Source organism: Geospiza fortis, unplaced genomic scaffold, assembly GCF_000277835.1.
Source record: "Geospiza fortis unplaced genomic scaffold, GeoFor_1.0 scaffold78, whole genome shotgun sequence".
Lineage (NCBI taxonomy): Eukaryota > Metazoa > Chordata > Aves > Passeriformes > Thraupidae > Geospiza > Geospiza fortis.
This window is the reverse complement of record NW_005054339.1, coordinates 2,809,213-2,830,663: the sequence shown is the minus strand read 5'-3', so window position 1 is coordinate 2,830,663 and position 21,451 is coordinate 2,809,213. Positions and strand designations below refer to the sequence as shown.

The window sequence follows — 21,451 nt, the reverse complement described above, 5'->3', positions numbered from 1 at the left end:
CATGGGTGAGGTAACTTCAGAAAGCAGTGTGGGGAAGTATATCACACATAATGTTAGAGTGTGTCAAAATTTAAATTAGGTGTGCTTTTTCAGTGTGTGGCATGTTTAGATCTGAAGAATAATTTTAAAAAGTGCTGGAGGTACTGGGGAAGAATCAGTTGAGGTTTGGTCTGTGGTACAGGTGGTGTGTGGCTTTTCACTGCACTTGCTGTATTGGCTTTCTCTTCATGGGAACTTGTCCCCAGCAAGTTTGTTTGAAGTCAAAGCCCTCTGGCTTCTGCTGTTTGAGAATTGATATTCAAGAATGAATGTCTGGTTTTGTTCCGATATGAAAGTGCTTGTGCTCTTGTTTGGGTGTGCCAGGTTGAGGCTAATGAAGAAAGGGAAAAGTCCAGTGTAATAGAAATACCTTGTCTGAGGTGTAGCCTGACAAACTTTTCTCTTGGCAGCAGTTTTGGTTTCGAGTGCTCCTGCTGTTTGTTTCCGTTCCCAAGCTGTTTGTCTTTGGTTGTGTGGGTAAAATACTTTGTGGGTCTGTGTTATAACCAGAGTTATGAGTCTGGAATAAAAATAGCTCCCAGAAAAGATGGCATTTGTGGTGTTGATCAGTACCCTTCCTGCTCCACTGCCCAGCTCTGAAACCTTTGTGCATCCTTGGCTGGGGATGAAAAGGGAAGGAGATAAGATTGCATACAAGTCTAATTCTGCAGTGGTTTGGAGAAGTCCCTATGTTGCTCTGTCTGTTAGAGATGACTGGTATATAGATGTGTTTGGGTTAATACCCCGTGAACGAGACACCCTGTTCTAGGGTTTGAAGTAACACAGAACAAAGACAAATTATACTCAATCTAAAATAAGCAGCAGATGAATGGGAGATTTGAATGGGCAAGGGCACAGTAAGGCAGTGCTGCTTGCTGTGCTCATTATGGTAGCTCCTCCTTTTCTTTTTGCAGTAGACGTCATAGGAAAAGGACTTTTGGAGGAGACACATGCATTTAGCAGGTACTACAGAGACCTCCTCAAGCCTAGGGATTGTTTTGGAGAAACAACAAGATCCTTGTTTGAAAATAAAATACAAAGGCTTTTCTTTCTTTGTATAAAAACATCTGACTTCTTGAAACAATCATGTAATGCCTCAGTGGGAACAGGCCTTGTTGATGTGAGTTTTGTTTTGAGATTTTTGTTGCAGAATACAATTATTTCTCCTTCCTCCTGACAGACCAAAGAGGACCCTATACAGTAAAAAGTATGGAGTGGACCTCATCAGATACACACATGCTGCCAACACTGTTGTGTACAGCTCCAACAAAATAGATGGTAAGTGATCCACTGGAGTAGAGCATATTAATCTCCTTACACTGCATGTCTGGATAATTAGAGCTAAAGATTTGGGAAAAAGTTATAACAGCTCTTCAGTGATGAGAACTCTGTCAGAGGCAGAGGAGGGAATTAATGTCCAACATTCATGCACAGCTTGGTGCTAGTCCCTTGAGCTTCCTTACATGTTTGTTCACTGCTGCAGTAAGTGAGGGGTTAAACAATGTCAGGGAGATAAAACTCAGGTTCTTCATCTGGGTGTCAGTGCTGTCATTGGCCTCTGCACCTTCACTTCTTACCTGAGTGAGGTGGAAGGAGCACTGGGCCCAGTGCCCCAGCTCTGCCTGGTGCACACAGCTCAGCTGCAGAGGAAGGGAGGGCAGAGCTCCAGGCAGCTCAACAGATCACGGCCAAGCCTGGAGGAGGTCACAGAGCTCAGTCTTGGTTTTCTGCATCGTAGTCAATGTCTGAGAATTTTGCAGTGATCTCGTCTCAGCACAGCACTTCACAAATGGATCTGAACACTCTACTTGTAGACTCATAATGTCTGTAGTAGAGGTTTTGGTTTGGTTTTTCCTTTGCACAGATGAAACTTAACAGTAGAGATGCTGGTGCCTTGTGATGTGTGCTGGGCTACTAAAGGAAATGCAAAGGCTGTGAATTTAGAGAAGATGGAAGTTAAGAGTTGGGAAGTTGGGTTAAACTAGAACAAGCTGGGCCTGAAACTAGAGCAACAAGGAAGTCTCCACCAGAATTGGATTTATTGGTGTAAAAGGTTTAAAAGTGTCACAGGAAGAACATGCCTTTTTAGTCTGTTTCAGAACCTACTTATTTTTTAATTATATTATTACTATATGTCACATTTTTAATTTGGCTGTTATTTCATTTACAATAAGTAGTAATTAACAATCTAATGAAGCATTTTAATGCCATTTTGAATACTGAGTTTTTGTTTCTAAGCACTGGTAAGCCTTAAGACTTAAATCTTCCTGCTGCAGGGTAGCATTATGGTGAACACTTAATTAGAAGAAAAGAAAAAGCGACAATGTGAGAATGTTTGTTGCTGTTACAAAATGTAACCTTAATAAAACCAACAGTGTGTTCTGTAGGAGTCCAGGTACTCTCTAGTCCCTAATGCATGTGGTCATGGCAAGGTGCATTGTATTAACCTGTTTTGCAGGTATTGGGAGGGGAAATTACCTCAGGAACATTCTATAGGAATGCTGGTGCTTGTTTGCAAGCTTTTGTTGAATGTTTTGTTGCTACCAATCTACTTGTGAAGATTTCCTCAAGACCTCTGGACTTAATCCATGTTGCCTGATTCCAGGCTGAGGTAGTAGTTTGTACAGTTTGAGGGTCTATGATACCACCCGGTACAGGAGATAACTGTACAGGCCACTGCCTTGCCTGGGACAGAGCCCTGCCAGCAGTGAGCATCACAGGGGAGCACAACTGCCCAGTGCTTCCTCCTTAGCACAGGAGGATGGAATTCTGCATGGATGCTTCGAGATCAGGTAATGACACTTCTTGCAGGAAAAACTAGAGCCCTAATAGCAAGTTTCAAGCATGTTGGTTCTATCCAATGTGGGATGGGACACTGGTGTTAGGGATTTATATTTTGGATAATCACGTCATGTCACTTAGAGCTTTTCAGAACTGTCACCAGTACTACATTTCCAGCTTGTTCAGTCAGCTTCAGTTTGCTTCTCAAATACTGGAAGGTGGTTTAGACCTCTGATAACAGCTTGATGAGCAACCTCAGGCAACAATGAGAACTTGACAGTTTTTTCACAGACAGAAACTTTTGCTGAATGAGCCTTTCAAAACATTCTGAACACAGTAGCCCCTCTGGCTGTCAAATTGCCCAGTTCATGTTGCATCCTCTTGGCACATGTTCTTCTGAGTCAAAAGTAAAATGTCCTTGACCCTCAGCAGGACTGGTTGTTCCAGCAGTACAGAGTCTGCACATAACGATTAAAAAGTGGCCTCTGTCTTTTAATAACTGTTTCCTCTTAGAAGGATTTCTTTTAATTTTGGGAAGGAAGTCTCAACAGCATGTTCCAGAATTGTGAGCTACTCTTGGTATGTTCACCTATACTCAGGATAAAATTGGCACGTGAGAAATGTTGTGCTGCTGCTCTCATCTATTCAGTTTATGTTTAAGGGTGCTTGAAGTGCACTAAGCTTTAGACTACTCTGTCCTCTTCTTAGAGCTTAGTGTGGAGAAAGTGTGAAGTTGTTGATTGTCAGATTAAACAAAAAGAAGAGAGATTTGCTAATTTTTAATGATCTTATCCTGGCTTCAAAGTTACAGTTTTATCTTTAGCTGAGTGCCAGAATTTGTACATTTTCTGTGTGTACTGCTTAGTTGGAGATTTGTTTGCTGAATGTGTGTGTAGGAAAGAGAGCAAGATTCATGCTGCAAAGCAATATGAAGTGGTATCAACTCTGTGAATTTGATACTCTCCATTTCATGAGAGCAGTGGAATAAAACCTGCTGCTACTTAAATTTTAGCACCTTTGAAATTACCTTGCATAAATCACATGACAGTTATTTTTAAAATGTAACATGACTTCAGACTGTGGGAAGTATCTTTTCCTGTTGCCTAATTTTCAGTTCTGCTTAAGAACTGAGTTGGTTTATGTCTGTTTCTAACTTGATTCTCTTTCGAAGTCTTACTTGAAATTAAATTACCAGATAACTGTGGTGAGATTACTATTGCTCTTGGGAGCAAGTTACTATGTGATCTCTTTCAGATAACCTTGGGCAGGTTGTGTAATAAAGCTTATGGTTTGTTTATGTTTCAGACACAATCCGATACCTCTCCCTCCATGACAACAAATACATTCGCTATTTCCCAGGGCACACAAAAAGGTGAGCTGTGGCTTGGGGACAGGGCAGGAGGAATTGAAATGAAAATGGTGATGGGCTTGAGTTCATTACACTTGGTTCATGCTGCTCTTTGCTTGGTTCAGTTATGGGTTTTTCCACAACTGTTGAGGTGTGTGTTGCTGCATTCACTTCTTTGGTTTGTCTCTGATGTATGTGGGTTTCTGTGTTGCAGGGTGGTTGCTCTTTCAATGTCTCCAGTCGATGATACGTTTATTTCTGGATCTCTGGATAAAACTATTCGTCTCTGGGATCTCCGCTCTCCAAATTGCCAGGTAGGTTATAAAATTCATGTGTACAATGTGTTGAATTTTCAGTTGGAAGAATAAAAAATGGGTGTGTGTTTGTAACAAACTGAAAATACTGTCAGAAGTGTGTGCTGCTGATTTAGTATTGACACATTCCTGAAGGAGCCTGGGTCAGGAATCTCTGTGCAGAGTGTGTGTGTGTCACATTGTGTAACAGCACTTGCTCTCACCTGTGTCTCTGCTGGAGAGGCACTGGGGAGGGCAAGAAGTAACACCCACAGCTGATGAAACAAGAGAAGGGCTGGGTGTCATCAGCTTGTTCATCAGGCTGCTACCTTATGCAGAGAGTGTTCTCTCAGAGTTGGCGTCCCTCCTGTGTTGAGAATTCATCTTATCTGAGTGTTTGTGTGTCTAAAATTGGTGCCTTGATGCAATTAAATTTGATGAAGAAACTGGTGATCTAAAGTAACTCAGCAGCCATATGGTCTGCCACCTCCTTGCATCACCTCTGTTGTTGATCAGAACTGTTTGTGAGCAGGTTTGACTCGATAGCAAGACAGCAAAACTGTTTTTGTTTGCTTATTTTTGTGAAATGCTTTACTCTTCTTAGTGGAAGCTGGCTTGTAAGAGCTGAGAAAAATACAAGAACTGGCAGCAGTGGCAGGAATGAAAGATTGAAAGTAGAACCACCTGTAGTGGTGCTGAGTTGTTTTGTCCTGGTATCTGGGTACACAGTGTTGTGCTCTCATATTTCTCCATCTCTCTGGGACTGTTTTGCTTATGAGAGAGGGCTCCTTGCTTGTTCCAGATGAGGGAATTGTCAATGAAAGAAAAATGTTACATTTCTTACAAAATGTTTTTATCGTTCTTCAGACCAAGCCTTTTCTTAATTTTTTCTTAATTCTGCTTTTTTTGGGGAGTATGCCTTTAACTCCAGCGTGTAGGTTTCCCTTGGGATGAATCTCCATCTCCAAGTTGCTGCAGATGAGACAGGGTTGTAAGTGCAGCAGCCATTCTGTGACTCATGCTAATGTCTGAACTTGTAAGAATGGTAAAACTGGGACTTATAACTGGAAGCTGCATCCAGCCAAGTTTGGGAAACAGGTGGAGGAAGTGTTACTTGTAGTTTTCAGTTGGTCCGTGAGATGGCAGCCATGCTGCCTGGAAATATTCCCAGGAAACCAGAGCTGGCCCACTCACCAGGGCCCTGAGCATTGGCTGAGCTCTCTGCCTCACCTCCAGAGACCACAGGGAAAACTGACCTGTGAGGGAAAGAAGAGAAGTAGTAAAATCTCCAGATTTACCTAAAGAGGAATGCAGAAAGAAAAAAAAAATGCAGAAACTTGTTAAATGTGTTATGGATTTAATCAAAGATGTGTTCTTGTTTATGTGCATACAGTTCATGAAAATGTTTGACTAACATGCACCGACTGGTAGTCAGGATACAGAAGATTACATATTTTGTTGGCTTTTAACAAACTTCCTCAAGTGTTTTCTATGATGTGACTTAAGGAAAAGGTAACATTAAGAATAAGCACTGGTAGTAACCTATCAATTTTAATATGTGTGAAAAACACCATTCACTTTTGTTAAAATTTTAGAAGTTTAATGCTAATGAAAATAGTAATAAAAATTAGGACTCTATAAGAGACAATAAAAAGCAAAGAATTATGGATGTCCGGGTGCCTGGCACTCTGCCTCAAAGCACACCTTGCTAACAAAGGATTACCCCTTAAAAGCAATAGCCTATAGCATATTCATATATCTCACACATGATTCAAACATTCCTTTCAAACTAGGGTGTTTCTGCTTAATTTTGGCTTCCCTCCCCCTTATTGTAAATCAGTCTTCTTGGTTCCTCAAAGTCTGAGCTTTCCCGATAAGGAGGCAATAATTCTTCTCTTGGGATCTTGGTGTCTATTATTGTTATCTCTATCCAGATAGGACAATGTGAAGAATTTCTTGATTATCTTTTCCATTCCTCGAGCTAGTTACAAAAAGTATCTTGCATCACATAGTTTCTATTTTAATATTATGCTATAGCCTAAAAACTGTGTTTGCCACACTACTTAAAAGAGATTCATACAGCACTAGTTAAAAGAGATTAATACAGCATAACTCTCCAACATAACACACAGAGCATTCATTTTAATATTTCCAAAGAGCCAATATTATAATATGTATCTGTAACATGTTAGGTCTGTTGGCTTGCAGCAGGTATGAGGTTTCATTAAACAGGCATGTAAAGCTCAGCAATGATATTCCCTTGCTTTCAAAGTACTTTTTTTCCCTCTTGTGCAGCCATAAGTGGTAGAGCATTGCTGTTGATACCAGCAGCAGTGTTTTGTGGTGCTGCCTGGTGTGGTTATTAACACAGCCATATGAGCCTCCCTTCTCTGGGGACTTCTGTAGTGCATGACATCTTGAATGAGGTTTTAATTTGTTTTGGTCTAAACTTTGTCACTGAAGCAAATTGGAAGCCCTATATGATGACCTAAAGTTGAGAAAGCTGGGTTCTGAACCTTTGTGAAACCTCAGTATTTACAATTGACATTAGTTTGTTCCACCCCTAGTGTGCTGTCCTGCTCACAGTGGACTCAAAGGGGGGTGGTAGAAATGTAAGCATCAGTCTTGCAAAATAATTCTGACTATTTGTATTTTAGGGTTTAATGCATCTCCAAGGGAAGCCAGTGTGTTCTTTTGACCCAGAAGGGTTGATTTTTGCTGCTGGAGTCAATTCTGAAATGGTGAAGCTTTATGATCTGCGTTCTTTTGACAAGGTGAGGTACCCTGACTTCCCTTTTTACAGCTTTCATCTTGCAAGAAGTAATCTAAGCTCAGTGCTCAGAGGCTGGATTTGTGTACTCAGGCTTACTGTCTGGGTGCCTCCTTGGCATCCAGAGAGTTCTCATTATGCACACATTTAATGGACAGAGACACAAATCCTGAGGTACACTTAACCCATGTTCAAGTGCTAACTCTTGAACCTGCTCCAAACTGCAGTTCAGGCTCTTTGTTGTATGGTTTTGGCCTTTCTTTCCTTGCTGCTTATTCAGGAAGAACACTGGCAAAGATTGAGCCAGGACTGTCAGAAAGGATGGAAATTTCAAAGGAAACTCTGCTGGTGTGGTCAGCTGAACTGAATAAACACTGAGCATAGTTAGGTCCATGGTTTTCAAAACTCAGATGACCATTACACTGGCTCAAATTCTTTCTTAAACTTCATTTAGCAGCCTTGTTTGAAGATCTGTTCCTACCTTAATTTGTGCTGTTGATTGTGGTAGAGTATGAAACTGTTGGATTGAAACAGCCTATTGCACTCTTTTTTTGTTTTGGAAACTAGATTCATATATTGAAACTTATACGTGCAGAGACACGTTTGCCTTGACATTGTCTTTTGGTATCTTAGGGCTAAGGATTTTCTTTTAAAAAATCTGAGCTGTTTTCCTGCACTATGGTTAAAAACAGATTCTTGTTAACAGCAATATGAACAAACCCTCGTGTTTCCCATTTTCTCTCTGCAGGGGCCATTTGCTACGTTTAAGATGCAATATGACCGAACATGTGAGTGGACAGGCCTGAAGTTCAGCAATGATGGGAAACTCATCCTCATCTCCACCAACGGCGGCTTCATTCGCCTCATCGATGCCTTCAAAGGGGCTGTCTTGCACACGTTTGGGGTGAGCCTGCTGCCTCTGGTACTTGCTGGAAAGCCTGCTGTTAGTTTGGGGAGCAGGTGCCCTTCGGTTGTGAGATTGCTGTGGACACACTCTCTACTACATATTCTCCTGTTTTGTGCCATAGGGTTATAACAATAGTAAGGCTGTCACGCTGGAGGCATCATTCACACCAGACTCTCAGTTCATCATGATAGGTAAGATAATTCTTGGCAAGAATTTCAGTGCTCTGAAATTAGATGTGTTATGGAGGGCTAAAGCTGTGTCTGTTGGCAAACAGAATGTATTTAAATAATACAATGCAGCTGTAAGCTTTCTTTGCACTGACAGTGTTCTGTTTTGTTAGATTGCTCAGTGTTCTCTAGACTGAAACATAAAAAAGCCTGCAAGAAGTCTTTTCTTCTTTTCCTATATATAAATGCTGTTCCAAAAGAGATAAGAAAGTAGGAAACTGTTGTAGTGTGGGAAAACTGGTCACAGAGTTTGCTAGTGGCCTCTCCCTGTGGCTAGGACGCCCTCATGTGCTGCCTCACAGCATTTTGTGGCTGTGTTGTGGCCATCTCCTGATGACCAAAGCACATGTTTGTGCTTGGGAGACTGGTCTCGTAGCTTGGTGCATTTGTTGTACAGGGCTGTTCTCACTGGTGACATTCTAGGGCAGCTGCAGTTTGTTCATGTGGCTCTTGTAAACCCCCATGGCTGTGGAAGAAGCTCTTAACCCTTGATAGAAGCTGTAGGCATCAGCTGTGGCTCCCAGTGTATGATTCCCCTGGCCCTCTGCAAGATGGACCTCCTGTGGGAAGCAGGTGCCAAAAATCAGCCTGAAACTCGTGTACAGGCTGGTGCTGCACCTTGGGCACCCCACAATGAGCACTTCAGTCACCTGCTGCCTAACAGGACCTTTGGACATAAGTCAGATGAGTCTGTGTGGTGCTGCCCCATCCTAGAACTTTATATTTTCTTCTTATTTCTGTGGCTGATGTATCAAATATGTTTAACCTGGTGGTAATTTGATATCCAGATCCTCATTTTTCCTGTATGAGTGATGGTCTTGGCAAGACTCCCTTTCTTTTGTTCTGGCTGAGAACTTCCTGATTGCAGAGAAGAGGGGTGGGGTTTTTGTTTAGTTTGTCTCTGGAGAGCACTTTATTGCACATATTTACCTTCCTGTTGTGCTCTTCCAAATTAAAACAGTAGTTGAAGTTCCAAACCACTTATTCCTGTTCAGTTTTTACATACGTTAAAGTTGCAACTTGTGCTTCTTAATTTTTTTCCTGAAAGGCTACAGACATAAATACAGAAGGAGAAGAAAATGATTTGCATTTTTATTAGGAATCCTATTTAAAATTAGTCTAAAGCAGAACTGAATTTAAAAATTCTAAGTTCTTAGCCTCAGAGTTTGAAAAATGTAATTTTAAAGTGAAAAACTTGTTCCATTATAGTAATGTGGAGAGTCGATACCTCCAGGGGAGCTTCTGATATTTGGCTTAGTGCATTGAAATCTGGTTCCCTTCCATGATGAAAGCTTTGGCTTGATTCTGTGCCCACTGAGTGAGACATTTACCTGTGTCTGAACTGAGAACTTGTATGAACAATGACTCTTTCCCCAGCACTTGGCCTCTGCACATTGGTGCAGGTTGGCCAGGGTCTCTGGTCCACAGCTGGAGGGTGTCAGGTCTCCTTTCCTACTGGGTGACAGTAGTTAACATCTTTGCCTGTAGAATGTTGCCCTGTTGTGTGGTTGAGTCTCTGCAGTGCAAAGATACAAACCTACCATTTGGATACAGGTGTTTCAACTCTATGATGTTTTGTACCTGCCCTTGTGGCATTTGGAGAACTCTGAAGGTTGTATTATGAAGTTGAGACCTGCCTGTTCCTAAAGTTCTGACAGAAAAAAAATGTTCTTTCTTTCCTCTGCTGACATCTCCAGTGCATCTTGCATATCTTGTTTTCCATTCCTACCTTCAGGTTCAGAGGATGGGAAGATTCATGTTTGGAATGGAGAAAGTGGGATGAAGGTGGCTGTCCTAGATGGAAAACACACAGGTCCTATAACCTGTCTGCAGTTCAATCCAAAATTCATGACTTTTGCTAGTGCATGTTCCAATATGGTAAGGAAATGGGCTTTCACTTCCTCTGAGCTCCATGAGGTGCTGACCCTTCCAGAGATGAATCTGAGAAGGCTCAGTGCCCCTCATATGTGCTTGCAGAAGGTGGCAGCTCCTACAGGATGCTGTAGGAGAGATTTGTGTTCTGCTATCAAAAGATGTTTTCTTTCCTCCTCTCTAGGCCTTCTGGTTGCCAACTATTGACGACTAATTCCTGCGCTGCGGCCGCTGTGGGATGGCTCCATACTGCTAACAGCAGCACGTCATTGCAAGCATAGTTCTGGAATTGCTTCCATCTCCTAGACTGTGTTCCTGTTCCTGCGTATTTTCCATGTCTTACCTTTATCTACAGCATTCCCTTGGGAGGACTGCTCCTCTTGGCCTCCTGGCACGCTCAAGAAGCAGTATGCTACAAGTTCTTACCTTCCATGCCCAGGAGGCTTTAGCCCAAGATGGAACTGACACAGTGTCATTTCTTAGAGCCCTGAAGTCTGTTTTATCTACAAAGTGTTTGTAGCATTTTTTAAAGCTGTAATTATGTGTTTTCCTGCTGTAAATGCACAAGGCTATTGATGTTCCAATGTGGAGCGTGCAGTTCCTTTCCATAAGTGCATGTTTTTAACGTCTGGGATCTCTGGTTTCACTGCAGTCCACAGATGCAAATACTTCTGTGCCAAATGTGAACACTGATGATTTTCAGCGGCAGATGCTGGATTCTCTTGCAGTGGAACATGCACCAGAAGTGTGGGTAGCTGTGGATGTACCTCATACATCTTGTCATCCTTTTTTTTGGCAATTTAGTGTGCAACTGCACAGGTTTCATCCACTGTCAGAGATTGCCAAAGCCTCCCTGCTGTTTGCTGTGTCAACATCCTGGAGGTGCAGACAGCACTGCTGAGGTCCAGCTAGTGTCCCGAGCAATAAAGGAGTCTGTCAGCAGAAGATGGAGGAACCACACTGAGACTGAAAGCACAGTCTGCCTGTGTATCTTCCTTATGTACCATCTTGGCTGATCTTACTTGTAAATATCATGGGGTGGGTGGGCAGTGGGAATGGGCCATATTTTTTTACTTTCAGATATAAAAGAATATGATGTGGGCCAGTAATGTGAGGTGTCTAGGCTGTTTACTTTCACCGATGCAGTTTTCCGCCCCCTGGTTTGTAAATAAGCTCCATGAAATTTATCCCACAGCAGGCTTAGACCGGTATCCCTTTGCTGGTAAAACTGATGTGGTTAGTCCATCACACAGTTTGGCACTGGGCTGCAGGTTTTTGGTGATAGCTCCAAAAGAGCAGTGCATCCTTTGTCAGATGGTGTCTTCAGAGACGAATTTAAAAAATCTTAGGCATGACTGTGCTGACTGCTTTGCTGTGGCCCTGCTCCAAGCAATGCCCCTGCAAAATGATGGGTAGGGACATGCTCTCCTGCCTCAGGGGCTTGTAGCACTGAAAAGCTGGCTGGCTGGTCTTCAAGCCCAGTTCCAGGGTTTTTTTCCTGAAATGCTGCTTCAATGGAATGCATTCACCAGCAAGCTGGGACAGGCCTGGCAAAAATGCAGTGTTCACTGTATTCTTGCCTTTCCGAACACACTTGGGGTTGTGCTTGGGAAGTCTGTTCTTTCCCTTGCCCACCCACATGTGCTTCCCTGCTCATAAATATGAAAAGTTGGCAAAGTGACAAGGCAGTAACAGGCGTGTTCTCTCTGCTCTCCAGGCTCACTCCATACTGGCAAACCATGCTGGAGCATTTTCCCTAGGTCAGTTTCCTGATGTTCCCCTGTTACAGCAAAGTTCATCTCAGCTGTGTACGGGTCACATTTTGACTCCCTGGAAAAGTAAATGCCTTGTAGAACAGCTGTTTCTGTTTTGCTGTTTCTTGCCTTTGTTTTGTCCCCTCCCAGTCCTTGTTCAGGGAAAGGTGTTGTGCTGAGAGCTGGGGACAGGCACTGAGCATTTCTGTGCTGCTGGTTCGGTTCAGGTTGCAGCACTTGGCTGTCGCAGAGCAGGAGCCTTGCCCACACGGGGCAGGCTCACACTGTGCTGCTCCTTCTGTGCTGTGGTTGTGGCTCTGCTGCTGCTGCCACACGGGGCATTTCTAACCACAGGTCTGCAGTGTGAGTTGGCCATCCTCCAGCAGGGTGATGGATGCTTTCCCTCTGCCGCACAGGCCTGCTGCTGGAGATGCAGATGAGAGGTTCATGCCACCCCTCTCCTGTGCTGTCCCACCGTCGCCTATAAATAAAACTGCCCCGTGCAAAGGGAGGTGGTTTTCTCGGGCCTCAGTCACTTTAACTCAGCAGTGTTGCATTTCAGGCTGTTTGGTGCTATTTTACCTTCGTTGGTATTTGCAGTGCTTTGTAAAATACAGATATTTCGGGTTTGTAGTGTGTTTTAACAGTCAAACTTCAGCGTCCAGTAGTAAATTATCTTTGAGGTTTTTCAAGTCTTTTGCCTGAGGAAGTGAACAGGTAGCCTCTGGCCATATTCCTTGATACTTTTGACAGGGAAGCATTTGCAAATCTTTTATTCTATAAAAGCTCTTTGTTAATGTGGTTTTGAGCGCTTGTCTAGAGGTTGTTGTTCAGCTCTCTTCTGCTTGCAGTGTTTTAAAACATGGTGTGTTGTGGCATGGAATGATGAAGAAAAAGGGAACCAGAGTTGTTGTTTAGGAGGATACACACACAAGCACATCAGTGGCTTTCTGGAGTGAAGAGGGATGTTCAGGCTCTAGCAGTAGTTCTCCATTCAGGGTGGCAGCTGAGCCCACTGCCACCCACGGAGGCAGAGACATCTCTGTTGATGTAGCATGGAGTGCTTTCCATCTGGCTTTAAAAGAGGGGAATGTGCCAAGTGTTGTCAGGGAACATGAGGATTGTGTGTTTCAGACAGTTGGACAGGAAAGGTGAATAAGCTTTTAGCTTTCAGCTTCTTCGTGCTTCTCTAGGAGTCCCAGGGCTGCAATTCCTGTGTTCTTTAGGGCTGCCAGCTAATGAGAAACAGATCTGATGAAAAACAGCCTTCCCAGGTCTGACAGAGTGGCCAAGCAGCAAACAGCATTCCCCCTCCAAATCTCACATGTAAATCCTCCCCATGTTCTTTGGGATGAATTAAAGACCTTTCTTTAGAACAAGGGGGAAATGAGACTCAAGAGCCCACCTCTAAGCAAGCAGTGTGGTGGCTGAGCACATCTGCCTGGGCTGTAGGAGATTTCAGGTGTAGTTCTCCAAATCAGTCTTTAAAAATTTTTATTCCTTTATTGAAGCTCCCAGGTCCTGGATTTGTGCCCCAGTCCCTTTGTGCTTTGGAGGGTGCAGGAGTGATTGACAAATTTGGAAGCAGCAGGGTATCTTTTTCCAATGCCTCTTGGCTATTTTAGCACTTTAAGAGACTTTACTTGGTTTTGGGTCAGGAGCAGGAACCTGGTGAGCCTTTCACAAACCGGTCTCTGTGGTCATGAGCTGCTCTAGGGAGTTGGACTCCTCGGTGGTATCTGCCAGTGAGTGTAAATACATAAAGTCAAATTATGCTTTGTCACAAAATACTACCTATGTGGAGAATGCAATGTTGTGGCTGTGACCAATAAATATTTTGTAGAGAGACCACTCGAGTGCTGTAAATTCTGCGTTTGTCCAGTGTGATACAACTTGCTGGTGTCTTAGAGGGGGAATGTTAAACTCATCCGTTGATTTGGAGAGTCAGAAATTCTGTAGTGGAAATTGTGGTTCTTTGAAGGTACCCCTCCATAAACTGCCCATTTTAAGGGTTTTTTTTTTTTTGCCTATGAATGTATCAGGATAGGGAAGCCTTGTGACAGCTACTTATGGAGCTGTGGTGCCCTAGGTAAAGAGATGTTCACAGCAGCCTGTGGTCTGAGCTCTTTCTCAGCAAGGTGAGAAAATAACTTGTTGAATTTGGGTGACAGGAATCTTGGGTAATTACAGTTAATGCATATAAATGTGCTACAGCTTCTAAAGGGAGAACAGCAGCCAGTATCATTACCACGGGTGAATCCTCATGTGCATTGTTTTCAGGTCAAAGTTAAGAGGCTGGAAGGAGAAAAATGCTTTTTATTCTACCCCTTGCCTAAATCATGAGCAGATAACTAAGAAGGCTGCCTATTCCTGGAGGGAATTTCCTCCCACTGCTGGAAATAATCTTTTGACACCAAGCCCTTGCAGCAGTTCTGGTAAGGGGATGCTTCTGGACAAGCAAAGACAAATTAAAAGCACAAATTCCCCAGTGATTTTCTGGGGCTGTTTTCCTCCAGCCCAGATCTGTGTAAAACCCCCAGCAGGAATAACACCACAGTAAGATGCATGGGAAAAAAACAAAGTACTTTCATCCTTGCAGAACTTAAACACACACTGGGGTTTGGCTGCTTCTCTAGGGAATGGAACCTGTGTAATGAATAATGAAAACCAGAGTGGGGACTTGGGGAGATGGGAAGCTTGTCCAGACCTGAATTTGCCTGGCTAATAAACAGGTTGGGAAGCAGATCCTCAGAGTTTAAGGCAACTCTGGCATGTCTGCTGCACTGTGTTTCTGCTGGAATAAGTGCTCGAAATTCAGCACTGCAGACAAATTGCAACAAACCAGTTTTATTTTACTTGGAGCTCTTCTACTGAATCAGCTGATGCACTGAACACCTTGGTTCTCATCAGTGCTGCTGCTACAAAATCTGCTTTGCTATCAGAAATGACCTGAATAGAGAAAGTGTCAGCAGGTGTGGATTAAGATTTGTTAGAAATCTGTACACGGTGTTACTAACACGCTTCAGTGTTCTTAAATAAGAGTAAGGCACATATCTTTGCACAGGAAGCTTCTGTACACAAGGGTGAAGCTTCACCTGGTTGCATCCTCTGGGTTTGAGGTGCTGCCTACAAATGGCAACTGTCTCAAGAGCTCTGGGCTACTGCTCCAGCATTCCCATGCCACAGGCACAGCTGTGCCCAGTGCTGTCTTGGCAGCAGCTCCCAGGTTTTCAGCACATCTCACATTACAGCAAATGGATACGAGAGATGCTTTAGCTTATGCATCCAGTTCAGCTTAGTTCAAGTCTGATTAAAAACCAGCTCTTCAGACTGGCTGGATCTCAATTGATCCTTATTGTTCAGTATTGAAAAGGGAGAAGGATCAGTAGAAATATGGATTTGAGTGTCACTGTACCGCAAAGATATTAGGAAAAGTGCCCTTTGGTTTGCATGGCCCCCTTTGCAGGTTCTCCTTGGTCCAGCAATGAGAAAGGGGAGTGATTTGTTGCCCACTGTGCTTCTCTTGCATGTTAAGGAGCTAATCTTGTTCAGCCTGTGCCAAGTGCTGGCTGTGCATTTCAGGTTCCACTGCAAATGGTTTTGCTGGAAGAGCAGCAGAAGTCCCTCAGTCTCAGGCTGATGCAGAATGGCAGCAGAGTAAGGGAACACAGAGATGCTGGGTGTCATCCTGACAGTCAGTCCTCTTCCCTGTTGTGTAGTGGGATGACAAATACAGAGATGTCATCATAGGATGCCTCATGGCTCTCATCCAGCATCCACTGGTGGCCTCTCTTCTTTCCCCTTGCCCTGCATACCAAGCACTTGGCCAGTTCTGAAAACCTGTGGGTAGAAAAATGCAAGGGCTCATACAGCAACTATTCCCCTTAAGTACAACGTTGAGATGTAGCTTTATGTTGTCAAAATAAGGTTTTTTAAGACATCAGCTTTGTAATTGTTACTTTAGAATGGGAACAGATTAGTAGGCAGTTTGCAAAGTCACAGAAAAGAGTGGTCATGCCAGAGCTGACCTGGAAGCAGTGGGATCTCAACCTGCTTTAGGTCTGACCAGGTTCTTTGGAAGGGAAAACAAAGACAAAGCTGGTTTTACCTTTGAGGATCTGTCCTGTTTTCTGCAAGGAAGCTCCTGACCACATGTGCCACCTCATCATTGCACAGAACATCCCAAAGGCCATCAGTTGCCATGATGAGGACATCGTCCTCCTTAATGTCATGCAGAGCAAAGTCAAATACATTCACCTGGAAAGCAGAGCAGTTAATCTGTGACAATTCCTGCAATGTAACAGAGGGGTCAGGAGATGAGACTGTCCCTGAGAGGTGACACACTGGGACCAGGGTGCTTGGAGAAATGCTAAGACCTGCCAAGTCTTAATTTAAAAGGTGCATCCTTCAGAGGAGCAGCTTATTTAATTCCACCCTACAATTCCCATGTGCTGTGACTGACCTTAGGAATGCAGGAGAGGAAGGGTTTGACTTCAATGTTGGTGTCAATGACCTTGAGCTGATGATCCCCCAGGCCTCGAGAGACAGCCAGAGTGCCCAGCAGGCGAGCCTGGCCCCAAACAAAGCAAAACAGGATCGAAATGTCAGGGTGTGGGGCATTTAAAGGCTGATGTGTGGCTTGTCCTGACTGATCTATGTGTTGCTTTAGGACCTTCCTCCAAGCATCACCCAGCACAGCCTCTGGAGGCTTTGGAGATGGAAGAGTGATCAGAAGCAATGGTCTGATGTGAGTGTGGAAGCAGCCTGACTGTGAATGGCTCCATGTGGCCCATGGTGTGCTCTGGAGTGAGTACATGTGCTCTGGGTAATGCTGCAGACCTCAGGAGGCCCATGGTGGCATCTGCTCTTGGTTTGAGGTGGCAAGAAAGATAGTTGGGCTGGTTTGGGGGTGTCTGTTTGTCCTGCACTGACTCGGTAAAGGGGTGGCACATGGGTTGTAGTGCTGGGGGAGTTGATGGGACTTTCTGCAGGCAGATACTGGATGGGTGCAGTCACTGCTTCTCCCTACCTCCTCCTGCCCCTCCAGGCTCATTTCTCAGCCTCTCCTTGAAGAGGACAGTTTGTGGGAAAGGCACTAGGGCTAAAGGAGACAGTTCCCAGTGGGAGCTGATGAAGTTCTGACCTGAATCAAGTTCTGTGTGCAAGCCCTCGGGGCTGCTCTCTGCTCTGCTGTACTCTGGAGGAGGGTTTCACCAGCCAGGCAGCAAAGGAAGCTGCTGTATCCAGGCTGTGGGACTGCTGTGCTGGAGAACACCAGTGCTCCAGGTCTGCTCTAGTGCCCCAGAGTGTGACATGAGTGACAGGGACACTGAGGACCCCCAGAAGACTTGCCTGTGCTTTCCCAGTGTGTAAAGCATTAAGCTACCTGCTTCCCATGGCCATGGACAAGAGGATACTTGAGGTCAGCCTTCTCCACCGTCTTGTACCCCCTGGAACAGAGAATTCACTGTTGATTTGGGGTTTGTCTGACCTGATAGTGCAACCCAGCCAGAGCATTTTGACTTTGATTGATCCTTGTGATGTCCCCGTGCACAGGCAGCTCACTGAGGATCAGGCAAGGTGATCCCCACTCTCCCCTTCCTCCCCAGCTTGTGCCTGCACCAGCCCCGTGCCCATGGATGCCAGAAGGACCATCCTGACTGTTTTCTAACCACCCTGCCAGGGCCCTGGTCCTTTGGAGGGAGCTGCTCACAGCATCCTCCCCTACCATCATCGTGCTGCTGCTCTCACTGGCGGGATGTGCCCCTTGTCCCCTCACTTCCCCATGGGTGTGAGCAGGTGAAGCTGCCCTGTGCTGCAGCCCTGCAGGGCAGAAGGGACTCACCAGCCCTCCATGAAGTAATCCCGGTACAGCACTTTGTGGCCCACATCATCTCCCTTCAGCCTCCGTGGAAACTCAAAGCGGGTGAATTCACCATCCAGGAGCTTGGGGAAAAGGAAAGCCTGGAGGAGGGAATGGAGGGCTGAGCATGGACAGGTTCTGCTTCAGTGGAGTAGGACACCAGAGCTGCTTCTGCCTCAGGACTGGCACTCCCAGCAGCAGAATGGGGACCAGAATTGGGAAAGCACGTTCCAATGAGGACGTGAACATCTCCCATACTAAAGATTGTTGGCTGAATTTCTACCCCAGCCCTCCCTGGCTGGTTCCAGCTGACATTATGGCCACACAGTGGCCTTCAAAGAAAGCTGGAGGTCCTCTGGCCACAAGCCCTCTCTGGCCCAGTGGGATGCTTGCAGCTGGATTGTGTGGAAGGAGTCACTCACCAGGTGCTGGATTCGCTGCCTCTCTGACTCGGGGGTGAACTCGCTGCTCATGGGCACAATGCTGTCCTTCAGGACAAGAATTGCCCTACAAGGGGGAAGAGGCAAAGCTCAGCTCTGCCAGAGAATAGCTGGGCACCCAAAACTGTTAAAAATGCCACTGTATTTCAAACAACTCCATTGCAATTGCACTGTTGCAGCAGAGAACTGTGCTTGCCTGGTTTGACAGTGGTTGAGCTCACTGTTAGAGGAATGGGGGGCCACAGCCAAGTGAGGGAAGTCACCCCTCACTTTGAAACACCTGCCAGGCTGAGTGTGCTGCTGCATTACCACCCCAAGGCTGTGTCTGGGCAGCTTTAGTCCCTTGAAATCCCCGAACTGTTCCAGAGGGCATGAGAGCCTTTCTTCCAACAGGTCTCATGGCAAGCAGGAGGGGGATGGCTGGGCTGCACATTTACTGTCTGTAGGATTAAATCAGAGCTGTGCTTTAACCTGGCAGCTAAACACCACACAGCCACTCACTCACTCCCCCACACCCAGTGGGATGGGGCAGGTAACTGGGAAAAAGAAAAGTAAAATCTGTGAGTTGAGAGAAGGAAAGTTTATTAGGACAGGAACGGAGGGAAAATCATGAGAAAATAATTAGAATATAGAAAACAACTGATGCACAGTGCAGTTGCTCACCACCTTCTGACCGATGCCCAGCCACTTCCCCAGCAGTGGCCTCAGGCCACCTTTCCCCTCAGTTCACACACTGAGCATGGTGCTATGTGGTCTGGAACATCCCTTTGGTCACTTGGGGTCAGCTGTCCTAGCTGTGTCCCCTCCCAGCTTCTTGTGCCCCCAGACCTCCTTGCTGGTGGGGTGAGAAGCTGAAAAGTCCCTGACTGTGAGCAGGTGCTGAGCAGCGCTTGCACAACTCAAACATCAGTGGGTGTTCAACAGTGTTCTCTAGAACTCTGCCCCAGCTGAAACCAGGACAGTAAGATGCTGGAAACCTTGCTCAACTCTCAGCTCTCATCCCCAGCAACTTCCCCCTTTTATTATGACTCACCTGCTGTCCCCAGCATTGGCCACATAGAGCTTTCCCTGGAAATAAAGGGCAGCCAGAGCAGTGCAACCTCCTGTCTGGTTTGTAGCTTCCATCTCCTGGCCAATTACTTCATCCTGTTGGTTTCAACAAGTTTGGAGACTGGTGTGATCTGGGCTGCTGCTTTGTACACATTCTCATCCCTCCCAGCAGAAATCCAGAACCAAAACTGACTGTGGATGGGCCACAGGAAACCAGCGAAGTAACAGGCAATGTTGCCTACACAGCTGCTGCTCCTCGACTATGGATGCTTTAGGAGGGTGATGGGGAGAGCTCAGCCTTGTAGGTGCTGTATGAGTGTGACACCAGCCACCTGCCTGCCCTACAGAATTGTTCAAAGCTGCATATTGTGCTTTGCTCTGGGTCAGCTCTGCCAACACACAACTCTGACACAGGCCCTGGGGTCTGACCCAGCGTGATCTCAGCACATTTAAAGATTTGGCCCAATGTTCCAGCCTACTCAGCGAGCAGAACAGCAGACCCTGCCCTTGCAGGCTGTGGCTGCCTGGGCCAGCAGGACTGGTGCCCTGCACGGGTACTCACACACTCCTGGAAGGCATTCTCCAGGGCTCCCACCACCAAGTCTGCTGCATGGATGTGCTTCTCCTCCACGAACTGGGGGTCACTGTCACAAACGCAGCGCCCACTGAGGTGCATGGGGGGCTGGGCCTCGGTCATGCCTCCCACAACCTCCTCCAGCTTCTGCTTGATGCAGTAGTGCAGATAGTTGGAGGCGATGATGGCAGCGTCTGGGCCACCGTGGCCATCAAACAGCGCCCAGTAGTGACCAGTCAGGAACTGCCGTGAGGAAGAGGGACAGGACAGGGGCTGAAGGGGTTGTACAGATGGCAGCCCCAGAGCCAGGATGCCACTCTATGTGTTTTGTCTGACTTTTCCACCCCAGCTTCCCTTCCCTGCCACTGGTGAATCTCCTCAAACTCAAGTGATGCCCACGTGCTGCTCTGCCCAACCCATCACCTGAGCTCTGAGCATCTGGATCTGCACCACCCCCTCATGGGCTGCATTAGGGGAGATGGGGCCATTTCACCAGAAGTGCAGCAGAGCCTGGTGAGAGCATCCTGTGTGCCCAGCTCATGCTGCTGCCCAAGACACACTGGCCCTTGAAAGCACAGGGAGGACAGGAAAGCTGACGACACCAAGGGCTTGGAGGACCTCAAATGCTGCAATTCATGGCTCATGGAGATAGAAATGGCATTTACAGACAGAGATATGTATTTGCCAGCCAGAGGGTATACAGATCTCCTAAATACATCCAAGGAAGGGTTTCAGCATGTGGGCATGTAGGACTGATGGAGCAATCCATGATTCCTGAACCTGCACCCTTGGGTGCCAGCAAGAAGCTGGCAGCAGGGTGAGCACAGCCTGCCTGGGGGCAATACCTGTGTGGAGCACAGGATCAGCCATTCCTCATCCTCCTCCAGGCCTGGCTCTCTCCTCCGGACAGAGATCTGACAGCAGGCTGCCTGGTCCTCATTGAACTCTGACTTCTCGGCATTGATAACCCTGCAAACACTCCAGGTAAGGTGTGGGGACACACTGCAGCTCTGCTGCTCCCAGCCAGCTGTGCTGGCTGCTCTGCAGCCCCTGCAAACAGCTGCATCTTGCCCCTCCTTTCCAGCCCCATGCTCCCTGCTCCCTTTTCAAACTCAAGGATCTCTCTGCTGATGACTGAAATAGTAAGTCATTTATATGCAGCAGGGGAAAGCCCAGCTGGGGACACAGAGACCTGCACCCTGGCCTCAGGCAGCCCTGTCAGCAGCCCACACCGTGCCATTTCCTTGTTGACACAGTGCATTGCAGAGCCACCACCCTTGCCTTTCCTCCCAGCCTCGGTAATGCTTGTCCCTGGATGGGAGCGGGCTCTCCTTGCATTTCACGCTGTGCCATCCCAACACCGTGGGGTCATGCTGGTCTGGCCAGGACGTGGGGACAGCTCCTGCCTGGATTCTGCCTGATCCATCCCTCTGCCATTTGAAACAGCAAACCAAGAGATTTCTAAAATCGCGGCCATCCCCTTCCTTCGTTTTGAAGACACTTTGCCAAGAGCGGCGCTGCTCTCGGGGCTGC

General features: G+C 46.1%; 2 protein-coding genes across 2 annotated transcripts; one reads left to right on the top strand and one right to left on the bottom strand.

The window, feature by feature from the left end:
* Position 1: 1 nt before the first annotated feature.
* On the top strand, positions 2 to 13,842 carry WDR82 (WD repeat domain 82). The gene is made up of 10 exons (XM_014307596.2): positions 2 to 5; positions 954 to 1,002; positions 1,220 to 1,317; positions 4,126 to 4,192; positions 4,383 to 4,482; positions 7,119 to 7,235; positions 7,980 to 8,135; positions 8,260 to 8,329; positions 10,101 to 10,243; positions 10,422 to 13,842. Exons 1-10 carry the CDS (start codon positions 2 to 4, stop codon positions 10,449 to 10,451), a joined length of 834 nt encoding a protein of 277 aa, XP_014163071.1. The 3' UTR covers positions 10,452 to 13,842.
* A 680-nt stretch (positions 13,843 to 14,522) lies between these two features.
* On the bottom strand, positions 14,523 to 20,881 carry PPM1M (protein phosphatase, Mg2+/Mn2+ dependent 1M). The gene is made up of 8 exons (XM_031058196.1): positions 20,764 to 20,881; positions 19,328 to 19,440; positions 18,277 to 18,361; positions 17,837 to 17,955; positions 17,378 to 17,441; positions 16,454 to 16,561; positions 16,100 to 16,248; positions 14,523 to 15,831 (listed from the first exon to the last, which is right to left on the bottom strand). Exons 2-8 carry the CDS (start codon positions 19,417 to 19,419, stop codon positions 15,687 to 15,689), a joined length of 762 nt encoding a protein of 253 aa, XP_030914056.1. The 5' UTR covers positions 19,420 to 19,440; positions 20,764 to 20,881; the 3' UTR covers positions 14,523 to 15,686.
* Positions 20,882 to 21,451: the final 570 nt, after the last annotated feature.

What these genes read in the sequence shown, in the direction of transcription:
- WDR82 (XM_014307596.2), top strand. An exon ending in ATCTGCGTTCTTTTGACAAG is followed by an intron (nt 7,236 to 7,979) that starts GTGAGGTACCCT and finishes TTCTCTCTGCAG; the next exon opens with GGGCCATTTGCTACGTTTAA. An exon ending in CTCTCAGTTCATCATGATAG is followed by an intron (nt 8,330 to 10,100) that starts GTAAGATAATTC and finishes TCCTACCTTCAG; the next exon opens with GTTCAGAGGATGGGAAGATT.
- PPM1M (XM_031058196.1), bottom strand. Translation starts at nt 19,419, where the DNA reads ATGGAAGCTACAAACCAGACAGGAGGTTGCACTGCTCTGGCTGCCCTT. An exon ending in GGCAGCGAATCCAGCACCTG is followed by an intron (nt 17,956 to 18,276) that starts GTGAGTGACTCC and finishes TCCCTCCTCCAG; the next exon opens with GCTTTCCTTTTCCCCAAGCT. An exon ending in TCCTCTCCTGCATTCCTAAG is followed by an intron (nt 16,249 to 16,453) that starts GTCAGTCACAGC and finishes TCTGCTTTCCAG; the next exon opens with GTGAATGTATTTGACTTTGC.